The sequence below is a fragment of the Mercenaria mercenaria genome, chromosome 13, assembly GCF_021730395.1.
Source record: "Mercenaria mercenaria strain notata chromosome 13, MADL_Memer_1, whole genome shotgun sequence".
In the NCBI taxonomy this organism is placed as follows: domain Eukaryota; kingdom Metazoa; phylum Mollusca; class Bivalvia; order Venerida; family Veneridae; genus Mercenaria; species Mercenaria mercenaria.
In genome coordinates this window covers 17,473,761-17,497,618 of record NC_069373.1, presented here as the reverse complement: position 1 = coordinate 17,497,618, position 23,858 = coordinate 17,473,761, and the positions used below count along the sequence as shown (strand labels likewise).

Below are 23,858 nucleotides of genomic sequence, written 5' to 3'. Positions count from 1 at the left end.
ATGCATACTAGCTCAACCAGACACTAGTGAGTGTTTACTCCTGAAAGCTAATATTTTTCTTGTCTCTAAGACAAAGTTTCCATGTTCTATTCTTTTTGCAATCTTTTCCTAGTCTTTTTACATAAATTTTGTTTGTTTTTGTTCCTTTTCTATTTACCATAAAAGTTAAACATACCGTTTTTGTTAATGGTGAGATCAAGGGTGAAAATGCATGTCTGAATTTATTAATGTTTCTAAGGCAACATTTTTGTCTTAGCTGGAAGAAAAATATTACCAAAGATATTTTAGATGAATTATATACACATATACTCAGCTTTTGGTGATTAAAATACAAATCTTTCTAACATTTGTGTCCGTGTATGTCATATAACGCTTTTAGAAATGTTTGTTTCATCTTTTAGAAATTATTTTGGGATATAAAAGCTTACTGATAGTACACAAGACTCGCAACTGTCCTTTAGGCACTTAGTAGCTAATTGGCTTTACCGGCATTATTAACTGTTGGAGGTTTGCTTATTTAGACAGCAAGAATTTGCTTCCAAGAAATATACCTGAATAGCATTGCTTATTCATTGTGTATTGTAATTATAAGAGAATTGGGCAGGCATTTTTAGCTCATCTGATTTTTGGGGGAAAAAATGAGTTATTGTCATCACTTGATGGGTGTCGGCATCGGCTTTGCCTGGTTAATTTTTATGTTTAGGTCAGCTTTTCTCCTAAACTATCAAAGGTATTGCTTTGAAACTTGGAACACTTGTTCACCATCAATAGCTGACCCTGTACAGCAAGATACATAACTCCATCCTGCTTTTTGCAAGAATTATGGCCCCTTTTGGACTTAGAAAATCAGATTTCTTGGTTAAGTTTTATGTTTAGGTCATCTTTTTCTTTTAAACTATCAAAGCTATTGCTTTGAAACTTGGAACACTTGTTCACCAACAATAGCTGACCCTGTACAGCAAGATACATAACTCCATCCTGCTTCTTGCTAGAATTATGGCCCCTTTTGGACTTTGAAAATCAGATTTCTAGGTTAAGTTTTATGTTTAGGTCAGCTTTTCTCCTAAACTATCAAAGCTATTGCTTTGAAACTTGCAACACTTGTTCACCATCATAAGCCGACCCTGTACAGCAAGGAACATGACTCCATTCTGCTTTTTGCAAGATTTATGGCCCCTTTTGGACTTAGAAAATCAGTTTTCTTGGATAAGTTTTATGTTTAGGTCAGCAGGGACTACCTTAGCCTGGAAAATTAGGGAGAAGTGACTTCTCCCTCCTGGGGAAATAGGGAGAAGTTTTGAAATTTTGGGAGAAGTTTGGCAAACGTGCGACAGGACATTGCTTACATGCATTAAATAACAATAATAATGTTTATTCAGTTCCATTTGTAGTATTATCTTTTTATGACATAAATAAAAATGGTGCAATGTTTCAACAATACAGTACATTTTTGCACTGTTTTACTGAAAAATGTTTGACAACTTGACACAACAAATCTTTCCACATATAACCAGTACTTAATATTTCTTGGATTTCTTCCTTCCTAGAGCAGCTTTTCCGCTTTTGTGAGCATTTTGAGTTTAAAAATTTATATTAGTTCCTTCTGTTTGACAAACTACAGAGTTTAAAAAACTCTCAAACTTACAATGAAATGTTATTTGTATTGATCAGTAGATAAAAGACTTAAAAATTAGGGGCAATATTTTTTTAAACTACGTATTTTGACATAAAAAATCTAAAAATTGGTTAAATATATTACCTCCCTTTAACACATTTCAAATGTACTAAAGACTTGTCTGCTATTTTTATCAAACAACAAATTTAATAGTTTGTCAAGGGCCTTATATTTAACTTATACCTATGTTTTTAATGAAAGAGAAATGAAGATTAAAATGATTAGTAAGCAGATCCCGATTGAAAAATAAACGTCGGGAGTAACGGGTAGTCTACATTGTGATGGCAATAAAAATTTCGAAACGATTTTTATCCGAAACCATGAATTACTGGATAAGACATCTCCTTATAAAGTACCGAGGGTGTACGTTCGGTTGACCCGAGGTTCCGTGTTCTGACCCGCGAGAAAAACTCGAATTTGACCCACACAAAAAAAAGTGTCCCGTGCGTCGGCTCGATCCGCGATATGCGTCTCGGGTTCTGCTTTGTCAATCAAAATCTCGGTGAATTTCTATTTCAATGTTGTTCGCCGCCACAAACGGAAGTATGACAGTAGGCGGAGCGTCGTATGTAAATTAGCACGCGCCGGCTGATACGTAATAATTAGGTTTGCAATTCGGAAGATAATTATCGCTGTTTTTTACTCAATTATTACTCTTTCAATCTTTAATTATCGTTTACTGCAATCATATTAAATGCAAACAATTAGCAGCTTATCCTGCGGCGTCAATCTGAAATCGAGTGATCATCTTTTGTTGTCCTGGACACGTTTCGCCGCGCGTGCCTTCCAGTGACATCCTGTGTATTGCGTATTGTGTTTACAGACTTTACATAACCGAGATGTATCATCTCGGCACACTTTATTGCCGATTATGTTTTCCTTTCATCCAATTTTAGGGCGACTTTAACTTCGCTTTTCTGGGCGGGAAGGGCGAAGTGAAATATTTTAAAGCGAAGTTATCGCTCAACTTCGCCTAAAACGCAGTCCCTGAGTTCAGCTTTTCTCATAAACTATCAAAGCTATTGCTTTAAAACTTGCAACAGTTTTTCACCATCATAAGCGGACGCTGTACTTCAAGAAACATGTTTTATGTTTAGGTCAACTTTTTCTTTTAAACTATCATGTTTAGGTCAGCTTTTCTCATAAACTATCAAAGCTATTGCTTTAAAACTTGCAACAGTTTTTCACCATCATAAGCGGACGCTGTACTTCAAGAAACATGTTTTATGTTTAGGTCAACTTTTTCTTTTAAACTATCAAAGCTTTTGCTTTGAAACTTGCAACACTTGTTCTCCATCATAAGCTGACCCTGTACATCAAGAAACATAACTTCATCCTGCTTTTTGCAAGAATAATTGCCCCTTTTTGACTTAGAAAATCAGTTTTCTTGGATAAGTTTTATGTTTAGGTCAGCTTTTCTCATAAACTATCAAAGCTATTGCTTTAAAACTTGCAACAGTTTTTCACCATCATAAGCGGACGCTGTACTTCAAGAAACATAACTCTATCCTGCTTTTTGCAAGAATAATGGCCCTTTTTAGACTTCGAAAATCATGGGTAGGACAATATTTCTATTATACAAAAAAATCAAATGAGCGTCAGCACACGCAAGGCGGTGCTCTTGTTTTTTGTTGTTTTTTGATGATCTGTTAAGCTTGTAGAACAGTTTCGTGTAGATTTTCTCAAGTGAATGTGTTTGCAAATTCCAAAAACAGCTCAGTTGGGAGAGCAAAAAAACTTTTAATTCTATCCTTAGGCTTGGCAAATGTTTTACCTGAGTTTAATTGAAGACAAAACTATTTAAGGCATTCATCCTTCATTCCTGATTCTTGTCGGGAAGATGTCAGCTCCTCAAGGATGATATGGAATCCAGGAATCCTGATATTTTCCTAATTGAACCCAAAATTTCAAAACAAAATGGATTTAAGGAATAATTTATAGCAAAAGAGTGTTTCAACACTATTTATGCACGATGGGCGGTTATACGTCGGGCGTAATAATATGTCGAGAGCGCAACCCGAGTGAAATTATTTGTACGACGTATTACCGCCCGAGTGTATAAATAGTGTTAAAACACGGTTTTGCTATAAATTATTTTGATTCTAATATGTCCTTAATCTAAAACAGTAGATAAGCTCTTTCTTTGTCGCAACAAAAACTTTGACATCACCGCACGTTAACATGAAGTTAGTCTAGGGGAACAGTGTTTTGACAGAGACAAGCATATTAGAATTGACAGTGTTTCATTTAAAATTGTTATGAAAACATGTCCTCCACTTTGGATTTTTTTCTTACTATGAAAAGCAAAACCTGATCACCTACTTCAGATTCAGAAGAAAAAAATGTTTGAATCAATAAAATGACTAGAAAGGTTTAGTAAACATCTGTTTGGCAGTTTCATAAAAAAAACTCTGCATGACATCATGAACGCAGAACCTTTAGTATTTTTCATATCTCTTTAAATATCATTAATAGTATCAGAATTTTGTTTGTGTATGGTGTTTTGTCTGGTCCTTCCAGTTTGATAGTATATGACTTTTTTCACCTCTGTAACCATGCATGATAGCTGGCAGATTCTGCAGTTGCTTGTATGTGATGCTGTCATATATACCATCATCAACTCACTGACATGTACGCTACAGGGTATGCATGATTCATGGAAACATAAAGGAGCTATATCATTAACATCATAATATGAGCCGTGCCATGAGAAAACCAACATAGTGGCTTTGCGACCAGCATGGATCCAGACCAGTCTGCGCATCCGCGCAGTCTTGTCAGGATCCATGCTGTTCGCTAACAGTTTCTCTAATTGCAATAGGTTTTGAAAGCGAATAGCATGGATCCTGACCAGACTGCGCGGATGCGCAGGCTGGTCTGGATCCTTGCTGGTCACAAAGCCACTTTGTTGATTTTCTCATGGCACGGCTCAATTATTTCATGTCAGGAAGCCAGTTTGATAATGCACCTGGCTTGTGTAAAGCCAGTGTTTCAAGACGGGTTTCCGCACCCTTCCCATCTACAGTCGCAAGAAATAGTGTCTCAGTAGGGTTGGTAAAGACCTTGAAAAGCTGGGATTGATTGTTATCTAAGCACGAAATGGATAAGTGATACATTGTATCATACACAAATTCCATTGATTCATTCTTCATCTTGGCATTTTTTGTTTATCATACTTCTGTATGTTTTTTGTTTAGCACACTGCCTGCCTATAATGGGCTGTTTTCTCACTTGTACTGACCTTACATATTTTTTAATAATTTAAAGTTACTTATCATTCTTGAAGATAAAGATACTTAGAACTTTTGCAAGTTGTTCTAAGTGTTTAAGAGCAGTTTTCTGTTCTGCTCTCAAGAATGAAGTTGCAGACAGTCAGCTGATACCATTTTTAGCTCACCTGAGCCAAAGGCTCATGGTGAGCTTTTGTTGCCACTCAATGTCCGTCTTCCGTCGTGTGTCCTCCGTCCGTCAACATTTTCTAAAAAAATCTTCTTCTTGAAAACCACTGGGCAGAATAACACCAAACTTCACAGGAATGATCTGTGGGTGGCCCCCTTTAAAAATTATTCAAAGAATTGAATTCCATGCAGAAATCTGGTTGCCATGGCAACCAAAAGGAAAACCTTTAAAAATCTTCTTATCCAAAACCACAGGGCCTAGGGCTTTGATATCTGGTATGTAGCATCATCTAGTGGTCCTCTACCAAGATTGTTCAAATTAACCCCCATGGGGTCAAATATGGCCCCGCTGCGGGGGTCACCTTGTTTATATAGACTTATATAGGGAAAACTTTGAAAATCTCCCTGTACAAAACCACACGGCCTAGGGCTTTGATATTTGGTAGGTAGCATCATCTAGTGGTCCTCTACCAAGATTGTTCAAATTATCCCCCTAGGGTCAAATATGGCCCCGAACGGGAGATCCCAAATTTTACATTGACTTATATAGAAAAAAAAAGTTTAAAAATCTTCTTGTCTGAAACCACAAGACATAGACCTTTGATATTTGGTTTGTAGCATTGTCTTATGGTCCTCTACCAAAATTATTCAGATTGTACACCTGAGATGAAAAGAGGCCCTGCCCTGGGGGTCACAAGTTTTACATAGACTTATATAGGAAAAAACTTAAAAATTCTTCTTGTCTGAAACCACAAGACCTAGGCTTTTGATATTTGGCTTGATGCATTGCCTAGTAATCCTCTACCAAAATTATTCAAATTATGCCCCTGGGGTTAAAAGAGGCCCCACCCCAGAGTCACTTAGTTATTATATGAGTTATATAGGAAAAAGTACTTAAGAAATTATCTGATCCTATTTCCAAGACTGTTTAATTATGATTACCTGATGACCCCAAGTAATATGATGTCACTTGACTGTGGCCTTGACCTGCTGACCTACTTTCTTGTTTTTTAAGAAACAGCCTTGAAATTTGGATGACATACACAGTTTTGCACACTGATCGTAAAACTGACTTTCATTGACCATGAATATGACCTACTGACTTTCTTGATAATTTAGCATCAGTTTTAGATTTGAAACATGTAGCTCATATTACTCCGGTGAGCGATCCAGGGTAATCATGACCCTCTTGTTTAAGCAGATGCCTTTTACTTGTAGGAAATGCATTTGTTGATGACTGATTATCCTGTAATGAATGAATATCAACAGGGCAACTTTTTCAGTTATTAACATGTATCAGTTTATCATATTAGCTCTATGTAAAGTTTTAATGTTGTCTCCAAATTTTGCAACACCTTGAAACTTTGGCACTTCCATTATCTCATTACATAGAAATAGTAACTTCAATTTGGATGATTTCTGATTTCACACGAATAGCTGCTTAATTAATTTTTTTTTAAGTAATATTGGTTGACAGTCTGCTACACTCTGAAATTTAGGCTGCCAGTCAGAAACTCATATTTAGTGCAAGCATTTAAAATATTCTGTTAATTGATGTTCTGTCATCTACATTCATCAGATGTACATGTGGATTAATTTTATTGCACAGAAAGTTTGTCCAGAAATTTTTTTCTTATCTTATCCTGTAATAACGCTTTACAGATAGGTACAAGTTTTAGATAAAAAATGTTTTAAAAAGGAAAAGATTACAATTAAAACCATCATTTTATTATTTAGACAATTTTTTTAGGATAACTGATTACTGTTTGAATTTTTCCAATATTTTCAACCTTATATATTTGTCCTTAAATTAAATGATATAGGAACTCTTTTCTTTATTCTGCATTTATCTATTCAGTAAATCATGTATTTGCTACAAATATTTTTTATATAACATGAGATATGATTTATGTTTACTAGTTTATAAAGTCTGCAAAACATGATGTTCCTGAACATATCCAATATGGCCGCTTGCTGAAGGATCTTGGGAAAGATGTGAAAAGTTGTGAAGAATCGATGGTAAAGTTCAGTTTCGTTTATTACATTGTTTTGACTTCAATGATTATTGTGTGAGCCACAATTGGGCCAACTTTGTGTTCTAAAAACTCACTGGCCAAAATTTAACTTAAAAAGTACTTATTGAAGAAGAGTATTGTAATTTTAGCCACTGTGAGTAAAATTTATGAAACCAGATTCAAAATTTTCTTCACACCAGTTAGTCCATTACTTTGCTTCAGCTTCACAGTCATGTTCTAAAGCACTGGAAGATTTTATATAAAACTAGCATCAAATGTTGATATTAAACTAACATAAATTGTTTAACTCATCAAATCATTGTTCAGAATGCACAGCCTAGGTCCATTGTTCCAAGGTCAATGTCACAGTAAATTTAATGATTAAGTCAGAACTGATAGCCTATTTAGTGTCCGCTCCATATTTTCTATACGGCTGCAAGAGTATTTTTAATGCTCACCTTCCACAGAATTACCTCAGAAGGTATTAACTTCCAGTCTTGATGTTGCGACTAAAATATTCCAAAATTAAGATAACTTGTGAAATAATAGTATTTTTACATATTAACATGTGTTAATTTGACAGTTTATCCAGACAGTTTTGTTTTACATAAGATTTTGTTTATATAATATGAGTCGCACCATAAGAAAACCAGCATAGTGGGTTTGTGACCAGCATGAATCCAGACCAGCCTGCGCATCCGCACAGTCTGGTCAGGATCCATGCTGTTCGCATTCAAGGCCTATTGCAATTAGAGAAACAATTAGCAAACAGCATGGATCCTGACCAGACTGCGCAGATGCGCAGGCTGGTCTGGATCCATGCTGGTCGCAAAGCCGCTATGTTGGTTTTCTCATGGCGCGGCTCATATTATGATCTTTCGTTGTGCATAATGACTTGAGTTACAAGGATTATTTCAGCACAAAATAAATGTTGTTGAACTTTATTACTGGTTATGTTATCAAAATGGTATGTACTAGAATAAAGCCTTTGATAAAACATTTTAGAGGTTATATTGTTGTGTTTGCAAAGTTAACAAATTAATGCTGAGTTCCTTTCTGCTAAATTGTACATAGAAATTTGCAACACCAAAGTCCAGAGTGGAGAGGAAAAGAAAGAAAAAGAAAAAAGAAGTAAAGAAGATAGAAGGCTTAGATATTCTTGATATGCACACACAGAACAAGTTGGAGGAAATGGACAGAGAAAGAAAAAATATTTACAATTTTGACGTAATTATATAGAGAATATTTGTTTGTTTCAGTTAAAGATTGAAATATCTTTCACGAGAGAAAATTTAAGATAGCAGTGTTCATGAGTGAAAGATATTTTGATATTGCATGTAAAACAAACAAATTTCCTTTTTTTTTTTTTTTTTTTTTTTCATGTTTTGGCTAAATTTACCTATTTTTAGCTTGACTATACGAAGTATGGAGAGCTGTCCTACTAAACCTAGCATAGGCGTCCTTCAGCGTCCGCAATTTGGTTAAAGTTATAATGCACTTTCACTTTATCTCTGTAATTACTTGATGGATTTATTTCAAACTTAAAATAGTTATTCCTCATCATCACCCACATCATATGGCACAAGGGCCATAACTCTCACACCAATATTTTACTTAGAATTTCAGGTTAAAGTTTTGATGCACTTTCACTCTATCTCAGTTATTACTAAATGGATTTGATTCAAACTTAAAATAGTTGTTCCACCTTATCACCCACATCATATGACACAAGGTCCGTACCTCTGGTACCAATATTTCATGAATTATGCCCCCCTTTTACTTAGAATTTCAGGTTAAAGTGTTCGTGCTTTTTAGCTCGACTATTCGAAGAATAAGTAGAGCTATCCTACTCACCACGGCGTCGGCATCACACCTTGGTTAAGTTTTTCGTACCAGTCCACATTTTGATAAAGTCTTTTGAGATAAAGCTTTGTAACTTTCAACACTTGTTTACCATCATTATGGCCAGTTATAGGCAAGAGCACATAACTCTATCAAGGATTTTGGCTGAATTATGGCCCCTTTTGTCTTAGAAATCATGGTTAAGTTTTTCGTACCAGTTCATATTTTGACAAAGTCTTTTAAGATAAAGCTTTGAAACTGTCAACACTTGTTTACCATCACCATGGCCAGTTATAGGCAAGAGTACATAACTCCATTTGGGATTTTGGCTGAATTATGGCCCCTTTCGACTTAGAAATCTTGGTTAAGTTTTTCGTACCAGTTCATATTTTGACAAAGTCTTTTAAGATAAAGCTTTGAAACTTTCAGCACTTGTTTACCATTGCCATGGCCAGTTATAGGCAAGAGTACATAACTCCATCAGGGATTTTGGCTGAATTATGGCCCTTTTTTGGACTTTGAAATTGGTTCTGTTTTCATACAAGTCCATGTTTTGTCAAAACTATTTGACATATGGCTTTTAAACTTTGAACACTTGTTTATCATTATGATTTCATCTGTAGGCAAGAGTACATAACTATTTTGACTGAATTATGGCCCTTTTTAGCTCATCTGATTTTTTGAAAAAAAAATGAGTTATTGTCACCACTTGAGCGGTTGTCGGCGTCGGCGTTGCCTGGTTAAGTTTTATGTTTAGGTCAGCTTTTCTCCTAAACTATCAAAGCTATTGCTTTGAAACTTGGAATACTTGTTCACCATCATAAGCTGACCCTGTATAGCAAGAAACATAACTCCATCTTGCTTTTTGCAAGATTTATGGCCCCTTTTGTACTTAGAAAATATCAGATTTCTTGGTTAAGTTTTATATTTAGGTCAACTTTTCTACTAAATAAAAGCTATTGCTTTGAAACTTTGAATACTTGTTCACCATCATAAGCAGACCCTGTACATCAAGAAACATGACTCCATCTTGCTTTTTGCAAGAATTATTGCCCCTTTTGGACTTAGAAAATCAGTTTTCTTGGTTAAGTTTTATGTTTAGGTCAGCTTTTATCCTAAACTATCAAAGCTATTGCTTTAAAACTTGCAACACTTGTTCACCATCATAAGCTGACCCTGTACAGCAAGAAACATAACTCCATCCTGCTTTTTGCAAGATTTATTGCCCCTTTTGGACTTAGAAAATATCAGATTTCTTGGTTAAGTTTTATGTTTAGGTCAACTTTTTCTCTTAAACTATCAAAGCTATTGCTTTAAAATTTGCAACTCTTGTTCACCATCATAAGCTGACCCTGTACAGCAAGCAACATAACTCCATCCTGCTTTTTGCACTAATTATTGCCCCTTTTGGACTTAGAAAATCATTTTCTTGGTTGAATATTATGTTTAAGTCAACTTTTCTCATAAACTATCAAAGCTATTGCTTTAAAACTTGCAACAGTTTTTCACCATCATAAGTGGACACTGTACATCAAGAAACATAACTCTATCCTGCTTTTTGCAAGACTGATGGCCCTTTTTAGACTTAGAAAATTATGGGTAGGACAATATTTCTATTACACAAAAAAAATCAGATGAGCGTCAGCACCCGCAAGGCAGTGCTCTTGTTGGACATTGAAATCGGCTTATATATTGCCATTTAGTGCAAGACTTATCGAAATCAAAGTAATACAGGAACATTGTTTGTCTAATCTATTTATTTCTTTTGTCTAAATATCCGTGGAAGTATTTTGACCCCATTCTTCAATCAATTCTTCCAGTAGTCGAGCGCGCTGTCATCAGACAGCTCTTGTTCACTCTTCTCTCAGTTATTACTAAATGAATTGATTCAAACTTAAAATAGTTATTCAACATCATCACTCACATCAAATGACACAAGGGCCATATTTCATGAATTATCCCGCCTTTTTACTTAGAATTTCAGGTTAAAGTTTCGATGCTTTTTCACTCTATCTCAGTTATTACTAAATGGATTTGATTCAAACTTAAAAAGTTGTTCCACCTTATCAACCACATCCTATGACCAAGGGCCATAACTCTTGCACCAATATTTCATAAATTACGCCCCCTTTTACTTAGAATTTCAGTTTAAAATTTTGATGCACTTTCACTCTATCATTACTAAATTGATTTGATTCAAACTTAAAATAGTTATTCAGCATCATCACTCACATCATATGACACAAGGGTCTTTACTCTTGCACCAATATTTCATGAATTATCCCCCTTTTTGCTTAGAATTGTACTTATTTAATGTTCTTTTTCTCTCTTATTACTTAATACTTTTGACAAAGACTCAAGCTTTTGTCCAGTATCTTCATTCTTATTGGAGTCTTTAAACACTCTAAAGACAGCTCCAGCTTCCTCAGATGTGCCGAGTTTCACTATCCAGCATTGAAATAGTCAAACGCGCTGTCTCCTGTGACAGCTCTTGTATAGATTCTTACCAGTGAAAAATATATTTCATATTTTTCACTGTGAAAATACCAGTATATTTCACTCAGATATTTTGATAATTCAGTGAAAAACATGTAATATACCTGTGTTGGTCTAAAAGTGAAAATTGTGCTGTGATATATTCAATCTCGGGAGGATATTTTGCATAGTAATGTTTGTTATTCACCGCTATACTAACTGCTAGATGAAATTTGTTAGTTGGGATTAAAATCTGTATAAACAAGAGATTTCATATAAGTATGCTTATAGAATTTCATCATGCCATTATTTACTGGGTAGAATGCGCACCATTGTGTAACATGCGCACCATTGTGTAACATGCGCATAAATATTTAATGATAATTATTTTCAGAATATACTAACACAAGAAAAATGTAGTAGTAAAATGTGAAGTAATCAAATTTCATTTCAAAAACTTTAAGGTAGTTCACAGTTTAGACGAGATACTAAGATGATAACAATATCTATAGACAGTATTTACGTTAAATTTTATTGACAGGATGATGATGATGATACGTCGCAGAGTTCCAGACTACCTAAGGCTGGTGCTTTCACCGACTCGTCCGAAACTGAATCTCCAGATAAAAGCTTTGCTTCTCGCCATTCTCTCACCCTCAAGGTCTCAAACGGAAAAATTGTAAGGTATGGTTCATGACTCGCTGACCTTTCTTTAACCCTTACCATGCTAAATTTCTATAATGGACTGATCCATCTTCTAATTTGGGCAGTACCATTTATCATTTGAAGGGGTGTTTACTGAAAATTTACTGACTGAATAGCAAACAGTGCAGACCCATGATCAGACTGCACAGATGTGCAGGCTGATCATGGTCTACACTGGTCGCAAAGGCAGAATCAGTCGTGTCAAGCATGGTAAGGGTTAATGAAATGAACTATATCAGTGTTTTGGGGTTTTTTTTAAATTCCATGTTTGTCATCTTCCTGACACTGAAAGAACTGGTAAAGTATTAGAATTTCATTTTAATAAAATCGTACATAATTTAATTCAATATTGTTATGCCCCTGAATATGGACATGTCGTCTTCTATTTGTTTGTTAGTTTGTGCATTGGCCTGAAACACTTCCTGAGATTCAAGTTCAAGGGATTCCAATGAAACCTGACACATGCGTTAAGCCTAATGGGGTTTGTTGCACACAAAAGTCGGGGTAAGGACCATAAACGTAACCAACAGACTAGGGCATTCCACTTTCAGTGCAATCTTCACATTCTTGTAACATCTTGTGTTTGTCTCAAACATGCATAGGTGAAATTCATTATCAGAACTTTGTCATAAAACTTTGTATCTGGTGTCACAGGGGTTTAATTATTTGTAAAGTTCTGGTACGTACAGTGCAACCACTGTATAGCAACAATGCTCAAGAGGACAAGACTGGTCAAGTTGTAAAGAAACTATATGCCTTGTAGTGAGTTATATACTCTTCAAAGATGTCATTCACTGGCACTGGGCCTCTGGCAGAATGTAGAGCTTACAAAATTCCAATGGTTTCAGCTCTTGACTGACTAAAAACACTGGAATATATTTGTCCTTAAAGGGGAAGATGCCTAGAAGAAGTTGATTTTGTATGAAAGCCATCATGAAGCCTTTAATAATTCTGAAATAATTTTCAAAATCAGACCACTGTTGAAACAGATGTAGCAGTTTGAATTTTTAGAAATTGGCTGCTTATGGAGGCAAAAAAAGACTGTTTCGCACAGACTTAAATTTGTGTATTCTCAATTTCAACAGAAAAAAATGAAGTCTCCAACACCGCATCTATGTCATTATCATGTACCAGTACATCGTAACATGGTGTACTTTCAATTACAGCAGTCTTTTTTATGACCCTGTTGAATAAATGATATTGATGTTCCACTGATAATTGTTGTTAATTGACACTATGGTCACTTAATGTTTGAAAATATCAAAGGATCAGTTAAAGTAAATCTTTTTATGAATGACCCTTGTCCAATTACTCAAAAAAGATAAAAGCATGCTGAATAGTAGAAACAAAGTTGATGCCATATTTATAATTTAATCATGTATTCAAATATTCATACTTTTCTCATTTTTAAGCTGATTACGAAAATTTGTTCACTTCCTTAAATGTTGTATGAAGACCTAGCAGGTAGAAAGAACATAGAACACTATTGCCTTTTCCTTATAAATATTGTTTCTAGGGAAACTGACCAGGAGGATAAGTTCAACATTTGGAAATATTAAAGTGTCTTTGTAAAATATCAGGTGAATATTTTTTCGCTAAATGATAACTCTCATAACCAGTTATTTAAATTAGTAATTGTGTTCTTGGTAAAAGATTGATGATGTTTTTTAAAAACGTACGCTAGAATTCTGGGTGAAATTTTTCCCAGTTATAAAATTTCTAAAAGAGTTATCTGCCCTTCATCATTTTCCCCATAAATGCTGTTTTCAAGGGCAGATAACTCCTTTTCAGTACTGGTGATTTATGATTTTTATTGCATATTTTTGTTTCTTAGATGATTATCCTTCAGTATCCAAAGTTTGAAGAAATTCTATTATTAAAAAAAAAATCGTCCATCTCATATACAGGGAATTCTAGCATATGCCTTTAAAGTCGCTTGATTGTATTACTTCAACTTTCAATTACAGTGAACGTAAGGCTAAGAAAGGTGAGTTTCAGCCATTTTTCAGTGGTAGTGACAAAGAGGATAGTGAGGAAGAAAGTCTCGTTGTAGACGAGAACCCCAGCAAGGCACGTAAAAGTAAACAACCTAAACTCAAGCTCAAACTCTCATGTAAGTATACGGAACTTTTACTCAATTTATATAGCAGGTCAATGGATTCACTTTGACCTGTTATTTGTCAAAATATTATGGTGGCTACTCTTGTGCCTTGGCTTCCAATTATGATCTTATATCTAAGGTCAGGTGACCTCTAAGTTTTAATTAAAGAAGCTGTTAACAGATACTAATAAAATGTTTGATTTAATTAGCCAAGTGTGAGCAACAAGTGAAAATAAATATGATGTAGCTTTACTTCAGCACATTACTGTTTAGTTCTCTTATATCATGGCAGTATTGTGTATTAATGTATGCGCGATACTGATTATGCACATATTTACTCTTTGCAAAAACCACAAGCATTTCCTGGCATGAAATTAACCACTGAAACAGGTTAACTGTGATAATATGACAGAAGATATAACAGTTGAAAGTTACCCAACAGTTTTAATCCCTTCCAAGGTAATTAAGGATAATATAGTGCATGTTATTGTCAAACGTTAAATAGATATAATGCCTGGTAGATACATGTATGTGTTTTGAAATGCTTGTTGAGGTAGTTAAATCATATTTTATGTTATGTTATGACACCGGTGTAAGTCCGTCTGTCCAGTAATTTTTGTGTCCGCTCTGTAACTCTTGTACCCCTTGAAGGATTTCAAAGAAACTTGACACAAATGTTCACCAAATCAAAACAACTTGCAGAGCATATGTTTTGGATGGCTCTCTTCAAGGTCAAGGTCACATTTAGGAGTCAAAGGTCATATGACTTTGTTTCATGTCAGCACTGTAAGTCTTGAACTGCTTGACGGATTTTAAAGAAACACATCCAGATGTTGTGCAAAGCACATATTTCGGACGACTCGCTTCAAGGTCAAGGTCATACCTTTGGGCTTGTATTGCTCCGCATTGCAATGCTCTTGTTTAACTTTTGACATGCATTAAACACAGGTCTTACCCCTGAGACCGTAGTGCTTTTTATAGGAAATTTTGCAAAAAATGCTGTAAATTCTGCAGGGCTGTCTGCAGAAAAAGTTATTGAACTGACTGAATGTTTAGATGATAAATTTTGTGAGAGTATATCTTACAGATTTGTGTCAGAATGGTTTCTTGGAAGTGGTAAGTGTAATACTATTTATCTTGCCTCCTACAAGTTTCTTGCATTTCTATTGGTCAATAGATGTCACGTGGAGACAGGATATATTCCATATCCTGCAAGTACATTTCAGATATGCATTTTGATTAAACGCTTGATTACGCCGATTTTAAATAATCGTTGCTTGTGACTCATATCGATTATAGCATGTAAATAAAGGGTAGTTGGCAAGATAAAATCGTTACACAGCTTGTTGGTGACAGGATACGGGATATACGCTGTTTCGAAAATCCATACCAGGCTCGAGCGATATGGATTTCCTCAACAGCGTATATCCCATATCCTGTCACCAACAAGCAGTGTAACTAATAGTATCTACAGAAAGACAAAAATGCAGAGATTGAGAGGCAAATGGAAATAAAATGCTTAATGTTTGATATTTAAAAGGAATTGATATTTACCAAAAATAGAGCTATCATGATTTTTTTTTTAATGTTATTGCAATAAATAAATAACATGTATTTGATTGTTACTTCAGTCCATCATCCACAAACCTCGTCTAGCACATCAGCAGAGACACAGTCTAAGTCACATGATCATCCGCCCAGTCAAGCATCACATTTTTCGCCGAAATCTCCAAACATGCAACTACATCGTCCACAAACTTCTCGTCAAACAATAACTGTGCCTCCAATATCAACATTATTGCCACCAAAATCTGAACCTCCATCATCTCACACTGATCTCAGTTCAAGTGCAAGTTCGCGGACATTTAAATCGGAACCTTCTGCAGTGAAAAGTGAATTGACGTTAAGTGACATTATAAACCAGTCTGCCTTAAGTAATTCACCATCAACTATAGGGAAGGTTGAACCACTTAGTGCCAGTGAAGGTGAATCTAGTCTTGAACAAGAGTTGCGTCGCAATATTCCAACAATAAGAGGTGGACTTAACGGAAGTATTGCAGACATATTGGAAGCAAGCGGGTATGGTACGGAAACAGCATTCACTGTTGATGAAGATGTTGAGTAAGTGTCTAAGGCTTTAATCTGTTCAGATGTAGAATTTTTCTTTTTCCATGTACATCAGATATTTGTGTTATGTTAGGAAAAAAGAAAGTGCATTTAATCTGCAGACTTACTGTAAAATCATTATTTTTCATGGAGGATTAATTTTCACATATTGTGGGTTTGTATCGTTTAGGGAAATTATATCCCAGCAAACATTTGATAAACTTTGAAATCCAAGAATGATGTCCGCATGAGGTATCCAGGGATCGACACTAACTCTTTTTTTCCTAGGGCCCAAAGGACCGCCAGCTTTTAAAATTCAATGTAAATGATCAGATGATAAAGTTTGGAACAAATCTGTTACATGTACGGGTCTCGCTAGTTCCAATTTTTTGGGAGAAGTCACTTCTCCTTCAAGCTGATTTAGGGAGAAGTGGGGAGACTCCATCGATTTTTTATTTCTTCCTCAATGCTATGAAGTGATTCGAACATCATTTCCCATACAGTGATTATTGCTTCATTACAAAATTCAAGCTGGTGCTGTAAATCTAACCCACTGATTTTTGGTGCCACATTGTGTAATACATGAATGCAGGATGAAAAGGGGTTTATTATTAATACCGAGTCACCACTTGTGTGAACAGTTTCTCTTTCGAATAAAACTGAAAGTAAACCGTGTCAAACTTAAAAATACATATTCAAATCAATTCATGCGTCAAAGTCAGTTTTACGAAGTTAATACTTTACACCATGGATACCAAATAATTGTGTCTATAATTCCAATTAATCGCATGGTTAATTAAAAATACTTCATAAAACAACTCGCACATGTTGACAATTAAACGCTTTAAGTTTCAAAGACGTAACCGCGGTGCTAATTGGCCGATTACAATCGCCTCTGGTGAAACTGATAATGTTCCCCCCGCGACAAACAAAGTTGTAAGGGGGGTAATTACTGTTTCAGGTTTGTCTTTGCTGTCATGTCAATCTGTACTGTGTGGTCTGACGCTTCTCGCTTGTGCGTAGATTGGCAATCTTGAGCGCACCATCTGCTCATTATCCCCCTGACAGAATAATGAAACTTCACACAATGAACATACCAACGTTAGTGCATGGGCTGTAGGTTCTTTAACGAAAAAATTGCAAGTTATGGGATTTTTTTTTTTTTGTTTACTATACTATAACAAATTGAACAAATCTCTTTGTGCTAATCTTCAACCTTGCACAATTTAATGAACTTCACACAATGATCAGTACTGACAGTATTTGCATGGGAACTGTTTGTTCATTAAGAAACAAAATTCGTTAAGTTAATGGACATTTGTTTTTTTGTTATATACTATACATAGACACAATCTTGTACGTCACCATTCTCTATCACCCTTGACACAATTTAATGAAATAACATCAAGTGCATGTAACACGTAGTTGTGCAGGGCAGTTAGGTTTTCAGAAAAAAATTTGCAAATTCATTGGACTTTGTTTCATGTTAACATTATATGTACATACAGTCTGCATGCCAATCTAGTGCATGCAATCTACAAACCCTTACGCACAATTTAATGAAACTATCACAAGTGTATCAGTACCAACCCTAGTTTTGCATGGTGATGTTACATTCTTTTGATTTTAAATATTCTGAAAGTTTGGGAATTTTGATTTTGTTCACTGTACTGTATACAAAGTTATGTACATCAGTCACATAATGCAATCTTGTGTCGTCAAATGCAATGACTGTGTCATTGCATGCGGGGTACATTCATCACCTTTGAGTGAGTATCTAGTTTGTATTCTTCACAACTTGTGCGAAAATCTCACAAGTTACCTAAAGTAGGGAGCTTAAAATTAGTTTTATTTGGCTGTGTGTGTAATGTGTATCCACTCATTTTGACATTTGCAAATTTATAAATAGATTATGAGTGTGATCGAAAAAAAAATCGAGCGAATTCAATAATTCGCTTTGAGGTTAGATTTGAGAAGTTTGAAGCTTCAAAGCGACATATTCAGCTCAATTGACTCCCCTCGCAAGAACCTGACAGATAAAATTGATGACCACCTTTAAAATTAAAAAACTCAGCTGTTAACAGATGTCTGTCATCGCTATTAAAAATCTAGAAAAAGTTGATTTTTTGATCTATGTCAAGGTTCCTTTTTATATATATTCACAAGCTATTTGTAAATAGAATCTAAACAAAATTGAAGCAAAACCATAAGTGCTTCATTGCACACTAGGTGTCTCAGTTATAAGTCTTTCATTTCTATTTATACATGTATTTATATATACAGTCGAAACTCGGTATCTCAAACTCGCTTACCTCGAAATTCCGCTTAAGTCGAAGACATTTTCAAGTCCCACCAAATTTCCTTCTTTATATATGTAATTCAACTCCGGTTACGTCAAAATCTGACTTATCGAGACTCCATCGAAAGGGATTTTCAGTCCCGTCAATAAAATTCAAGTGCATTGTAGACTCATTATGTCGAAGTGAGAAAAATATGCGATAAAATAGCATACATTTCATTATGAATGTGGTTGGTTTTTAACACATGTCCATGTTTATTGCTAAACCAGAAAGCCGTGATGCCAACATACCAAAGGTGCTGCGATTAAAGTGAGATGATGTCATACTTATTTGCAAGTGCCATGATGATAATTGTTTGATGTAAACATTAGATTTCTTTAATCAGCGGTCGTTTGTTTTTGTGACGTTATGAAAATTGCTTTTGATTTAAACGAATGAATTAATTAGTTTGAACAGTTCGGATATTTAATAAGGATTTATTAGAGGAAATCGCGATGAGACTGTATAAAACATTAACTTCTTGCTTGAAAGCATCATTTGTTCAAAATGTCAAATCAAAATGCTGTCAAACCTCTGCGAGAAACGTGGTACAAAAAGGAGACTTGACTCAAAAATATTTGAGGTTAGTATCATTTTCATTCTTCAAAAACTGAAAACTTTGATAGCACACAAACTGTACGGAATCGTGTACGCGTAAAGTGTCGACATTGTATACAAGGTATCAAGGAAATAGTTTTTATTTTTCAGTAAATCTTTTCGTAACTTAACCAACTTATTTATCATTTCGTCCATATACGTCCCTCCTCATACCGGTAACAGGAATTTCGGTTATCTCGAAATAAAAAGCACGGTCCTTTGAAATTCGAGATACCGAGTTTCGACTGTATTATAAAAAAGAAAAGAAGACACAAACTTGCAGTTATTCAGCTACATAATGAAAATCCACACCCATAAAATAATAATCTGAAGCACATTTTTATACACTTGAAAATATCTTCAGTAGAATTAGGTCAAATTACATCAGCCACCTCCACTGTCAAACAGGTTAACTTTCATCCTACATCTAAGAGTAATGCAGACAATTAATAATGAAAAAAATGTTGACACTTTCCCTTTGATGCTTAGCTGCCACATTCCTGTGTTTATTTCAGGCTATTCATCAAAATGTGTCTGTTAATTGTGTAACCTAATAGGAGACAATTTTTTTTAAATACTGAAAAAGTAGGATTTATGAAAATCCAAACTAAGTAGCTTTATTACTGATGGGAAAAAATGTTTTAACTGATATTGGATGTGAAATGTACTTTTCTGCAAGAATAGAGTTATTTGCTGAAGTAACAAGATATATTATTGTTTCTCCGGATAATCAGTTAGGTCGTTACCATGCCCAGCTTTTGTGTCATTGGTCAGTCCCATATGATCCCATAACTTTTTGTCTCAAAATGAAAGCCCTGCATCTGGGTATCTTCTGAAAACTAATTTTCTGTTTTTAAATGCAATTATTTTCAGATAATGTTTACATGAGCAAATTTTGTTGATTTTAAATTTACAACCACTGAATATTTAGTGATCCGATGGACCTGCTAGCTTGCAGGATTCACTGGTCCGACCGAAAATACACTGCCCCTGGGTCTTCAGGCCACCGTTAGTGTCGACCCCTTGTATCTGTATTGGCTGAAACCACAAAATGTAAGACCGATGAAAACAAAAGATATCAAAGTATTACAGAGATAGAATATATACCACTATTAGTTTTTACATGCCAACCATTGTCGTTTTCTTTTAGTCTTGTTAGAATTCATTTCGAGAAGCATATTTCCTGTAGTAAAAAAAAATGACTTTATTTTCCAACAATCTGAAGTAAATTTTAATTTAAAGTTCTGCACTTTTGCAACTCTATAAGTCATGGCTTATATGTGTCATTTATGATATAGTAAAGCCTGGGTCCACATACTGAAACTTAAAGTTTTTCAGGAATTAATGGCAAGTCTTGTGTTGAAAACTAACAGATTTAATGTCATTTTATGAATTAAATATATTAATGAAAATATTTGCATGTGAAATTTTTCTGAATAATGTTTGAAGAAAAACACAGGAAAATTTTCAAAGCTGTGGAAGGTTGCTAATAATCTACGTTGTAGAACTTTTTCAGTATGAGAAAATGATATCAAAAATTTGATAGTAACCATTGTGGTAGCATGCTTGAGATCCAATTCTTTCTTAGCATTTCAACAAAAAATTTAGAAATAGCCTATCTTCAATATTAGCTAGTTTTCTCTGAATATATAATGATTCTTTAAAAAAGCAACAGGATTTAACCAAATTCTAAATTGAATAAAGTTTGTCAAAGTCTGCTCTGTATAAGTTTTTGATAGAAAATTGTGAGGTTCAGAAAGGTTTAAAGATTCATTCATTGTTCATGGTTTGACAAATCAACTCGTCCTCTCGTAAGTACGAATAGAAATTGGCTCTGGGCAAGTGAAACTTGCTGTAGTACTTGTCCTGCAGGATGAGTGATTATTTACCAAAAGTATAATAAATCCAATTAAAATGGAGCCTTGAAGAAGCCGGGTAGCAAAAAGATCTAAAACGAAAGTTAATTTTGATGACAGCTACTCGGTATCACATTATGATCACATACGCTTGTAAAGTCTCACCAAGATTCCAGTAAGTGCCATTTTTAACAGATTTTTAAAAAGACACTGTCTATAAAAAATCATTTTCTTGTTGAAATGCAGGACGAGTACAAATTATAGCAGGGCGAGTGAAAATTCTTGGCAGCTCGCGCTGCAGGAGGAATTGCTTTCAAAGAATTTGTCGAGCCCTGTTGTTACTGAAAGAGCAGTTATGAGTTAAAAATGAAACCAGTTGTTTCCAACCATATGCTTGATATAGATTAAATTTAATACATATATTTAATTCAGACGAGCCCCATCGCCAAGTATGAGAGAAGCAATACAGGGTATGTTATCAATGAGTCGTGGTGGCCTCAGTGGGATGCAGTTGTTTTCTCGAGCAGAGAGTCGGCGTCAGGGAATACGATCACGGAGTGCTCTAGCGGAGGAAGATGAGGAGGAAAAACTCTCAAAGTGTTACCAAGACGATGAGTTTGGTTAGAAGTTTATATCATATACATTGTTGTCACTTTGAAATGTGATCTTTGATCAAATATTTCAGTTTTTTCAGATCTTTAGATTTGACATTTTCTGCACTATAGCAATCTTTTAACTTACATATGTATGACATTGGGCTACTTTTTATAGTATAAATAACAGTTACTGTCTCTAAAACATAATTAAATTATAAGGATACCAAATCCGTTGGTGCTGAAGTTATAGAAGACTTCAAGTCCTTTTTTACTGGAAAATATAAAACTGATGCAGAGCAACAGATAAGCTTTCAGAATGAATTGGGTATTATCCCATTATTTTGGTTTTAATTGGGTATTGCCTAAAATCAATAGGGTATTCTAACACATAAAAAAAAAATTATTATTACCCCATGATGTTCACTTTTATTGGGTTTCAATGCATTCTCATTTCGTATGACTCGCCTTTAATCAGCAGCAATGGATACTTGATTTTCCATTCACTCGAAGTTTTTTATTGACACAATCGCCGGAATGTGTAAATTTTTCATAAGAATTTTTGTTTACTGCGCATAACACATCATCCAGTAGTTGGTCCAGTAGATCGCTCACTATTTCGTTTAAAGGTGGATAACTTACGCAGCTAGAAATATTATCATTTAATATACGTATAACATCTTTCTTCCCATCTGAGACCGACAGGAAAAAATTGGTCATTACACTAAACTGCTTTAATTCCTCTAGGTTTTTTTCCTACCCCATTTTAATGCCATTTTGATAACAGACGCTTATTGTGAGCGCATTATCCATACAGATGAAAAAGTAGGATTGCTTTGGCCTGTATCGTTGTTATCGAGTGCTGGAGACTGATACAGCTGACTAATGTAATATTATTTGAACAGAAGACACACGCGGACGAATCATTTAGTATTTCAAAGATATGCACGCATCTGGATGAGAACTAGGTATTTGGGTTTTTAGCTCACCTGTCACAAAGTGACAAGGTGAGCTTTTGTGATCGTGCGGTGTCTGTCGTCCGTCCGTGCGTCCGTCCATAAACTTTTGCTTGTGACCACTCTAGAGGTCACATTTTTCATGGGATCTTTATGAAAATTGGTCAGAATGTTCATCTTGATGATATCTAGGTCAAGTTCGAAACTGGGTCACGTGCCTTCAAAAACTAGGTCAGTAGGTCTAAAAATGGAAAAACCTTGTGACCTCTCTAGAGGCCATATATTTCACAAGATCTTCTTGAAAATTGGTCAGAATGTTCACCTTGATGATATCTAGGTCAAGTTCGAAACTGGGTCACGTGCCGTCAAAAACTAGGTCAGTAGGTCTAAAAATAGAAAAACCTTGTGACCTCTCTACAGGCCATATATTTCACAAGATCTTCATGAAAATTGGTCAGAACGTTCACCTTGATGATATCTAGGTCAAGTTCGAAACTGGGTCACATGCCGTCAAAAACTAGGTCAGTAGGTCAAATAATAGAAAAACTTTGTGACCTCTCCCACATTTTTCGTGGGATCTTTATGAAAGTTGGTCAGAATGTTCATCTTGATGATATCTAGGTCAAGTTCGAAACCGGGTCACATGCCCTCAAAAACTAGGTCAGTAGGTCAAATAATAGAAAAACCTTGTGACCTCTCTAGAGGCCATATATTTCACAAGATCTTCATGAAAATTGGTCAGAACATTCACCTTGATGAGATCTAGGTCAAGTTTGAAACTGGGTCACGTGCCATCAAAAACTAGGTCAGTAGGTCAAATAATAGAAAAACCTTGTGACCTCTCTAGAGGCCATATTTTTCATGGGATCTGTATGAAAGTTGGTCTGAATGTTCATCTTGATGATATCTAGGTCATGTTCGAAACTGGGTCACATGCGGTCAAAAGCTAGGTCAGTAGGTCTAAAAGTAGAAAAACCTTGTGACCTCTCTAGAGGCCATATATTTCATGAGATCTTCATGAAAATTGGTCAGAATGTTCACCTTGATGATATCTAGAGCATTTTCGAAAGTGGGTCACGTGCCCTCAAAAACTAGGTCAGTAGGTCAAATAATAGAAAAACCTTGTGACCTCTCTAGAGGCCATATTTTTCATGGGATCTGTATGAAAGTTGGTCTGAATGTTCATCTTGATGATATCTA

At 35.1% G+C, this 23,858-nt stretch overlaps 1 protein-coding gene across 2 annotated transcripts in view; it reads left to right on the top strand.

Annotated features, from left to right (window-relative positions):
* The window catches only part of LOC123529570 (lysine-specific demethylase 7B-like), a 61,522-nt gene that overhangs the window by 20,961 nt on the left and 16,703 nt on the right, over positions 1 to 23,858 (top strand). Inside the window, exons 11-17 of one of the 2 annotated variants that reach the window (XM_045309942.2) lie at positions 12 to 26; positions 6,994 to 7,092; positions 8,163 to 8,315; positions 11,947 to 12,089; positions 14,078 to 14,223; positions 15,843 to 16,332; positions 21,542 to 21,729. In XM_045309942.2, coding sequence (XP_045165877.2) covers positions 12 to 26; positions 6,994 to 7,092; positions 8,163 to 8,315; positions 11,947 to 12,089; positions 14,078 to 14,223; positions 15,843 to 16,332; positions 21,542 to 21,729 — 1,234 coding nt within the window. The remainder of the gene's footprint in view (positions 1 to 11; positions 27 to 6,993; positions 7,093 to 8,162; positions 8,316 to 11,946; positions 12,090 to 14,077; positions 14,224 to 15,842; positions 16,333 to 21,541; positions 21,730 to 23,858) is intronic. The other variant, XM_045309943.2, reaches the window with a different exon arrangement.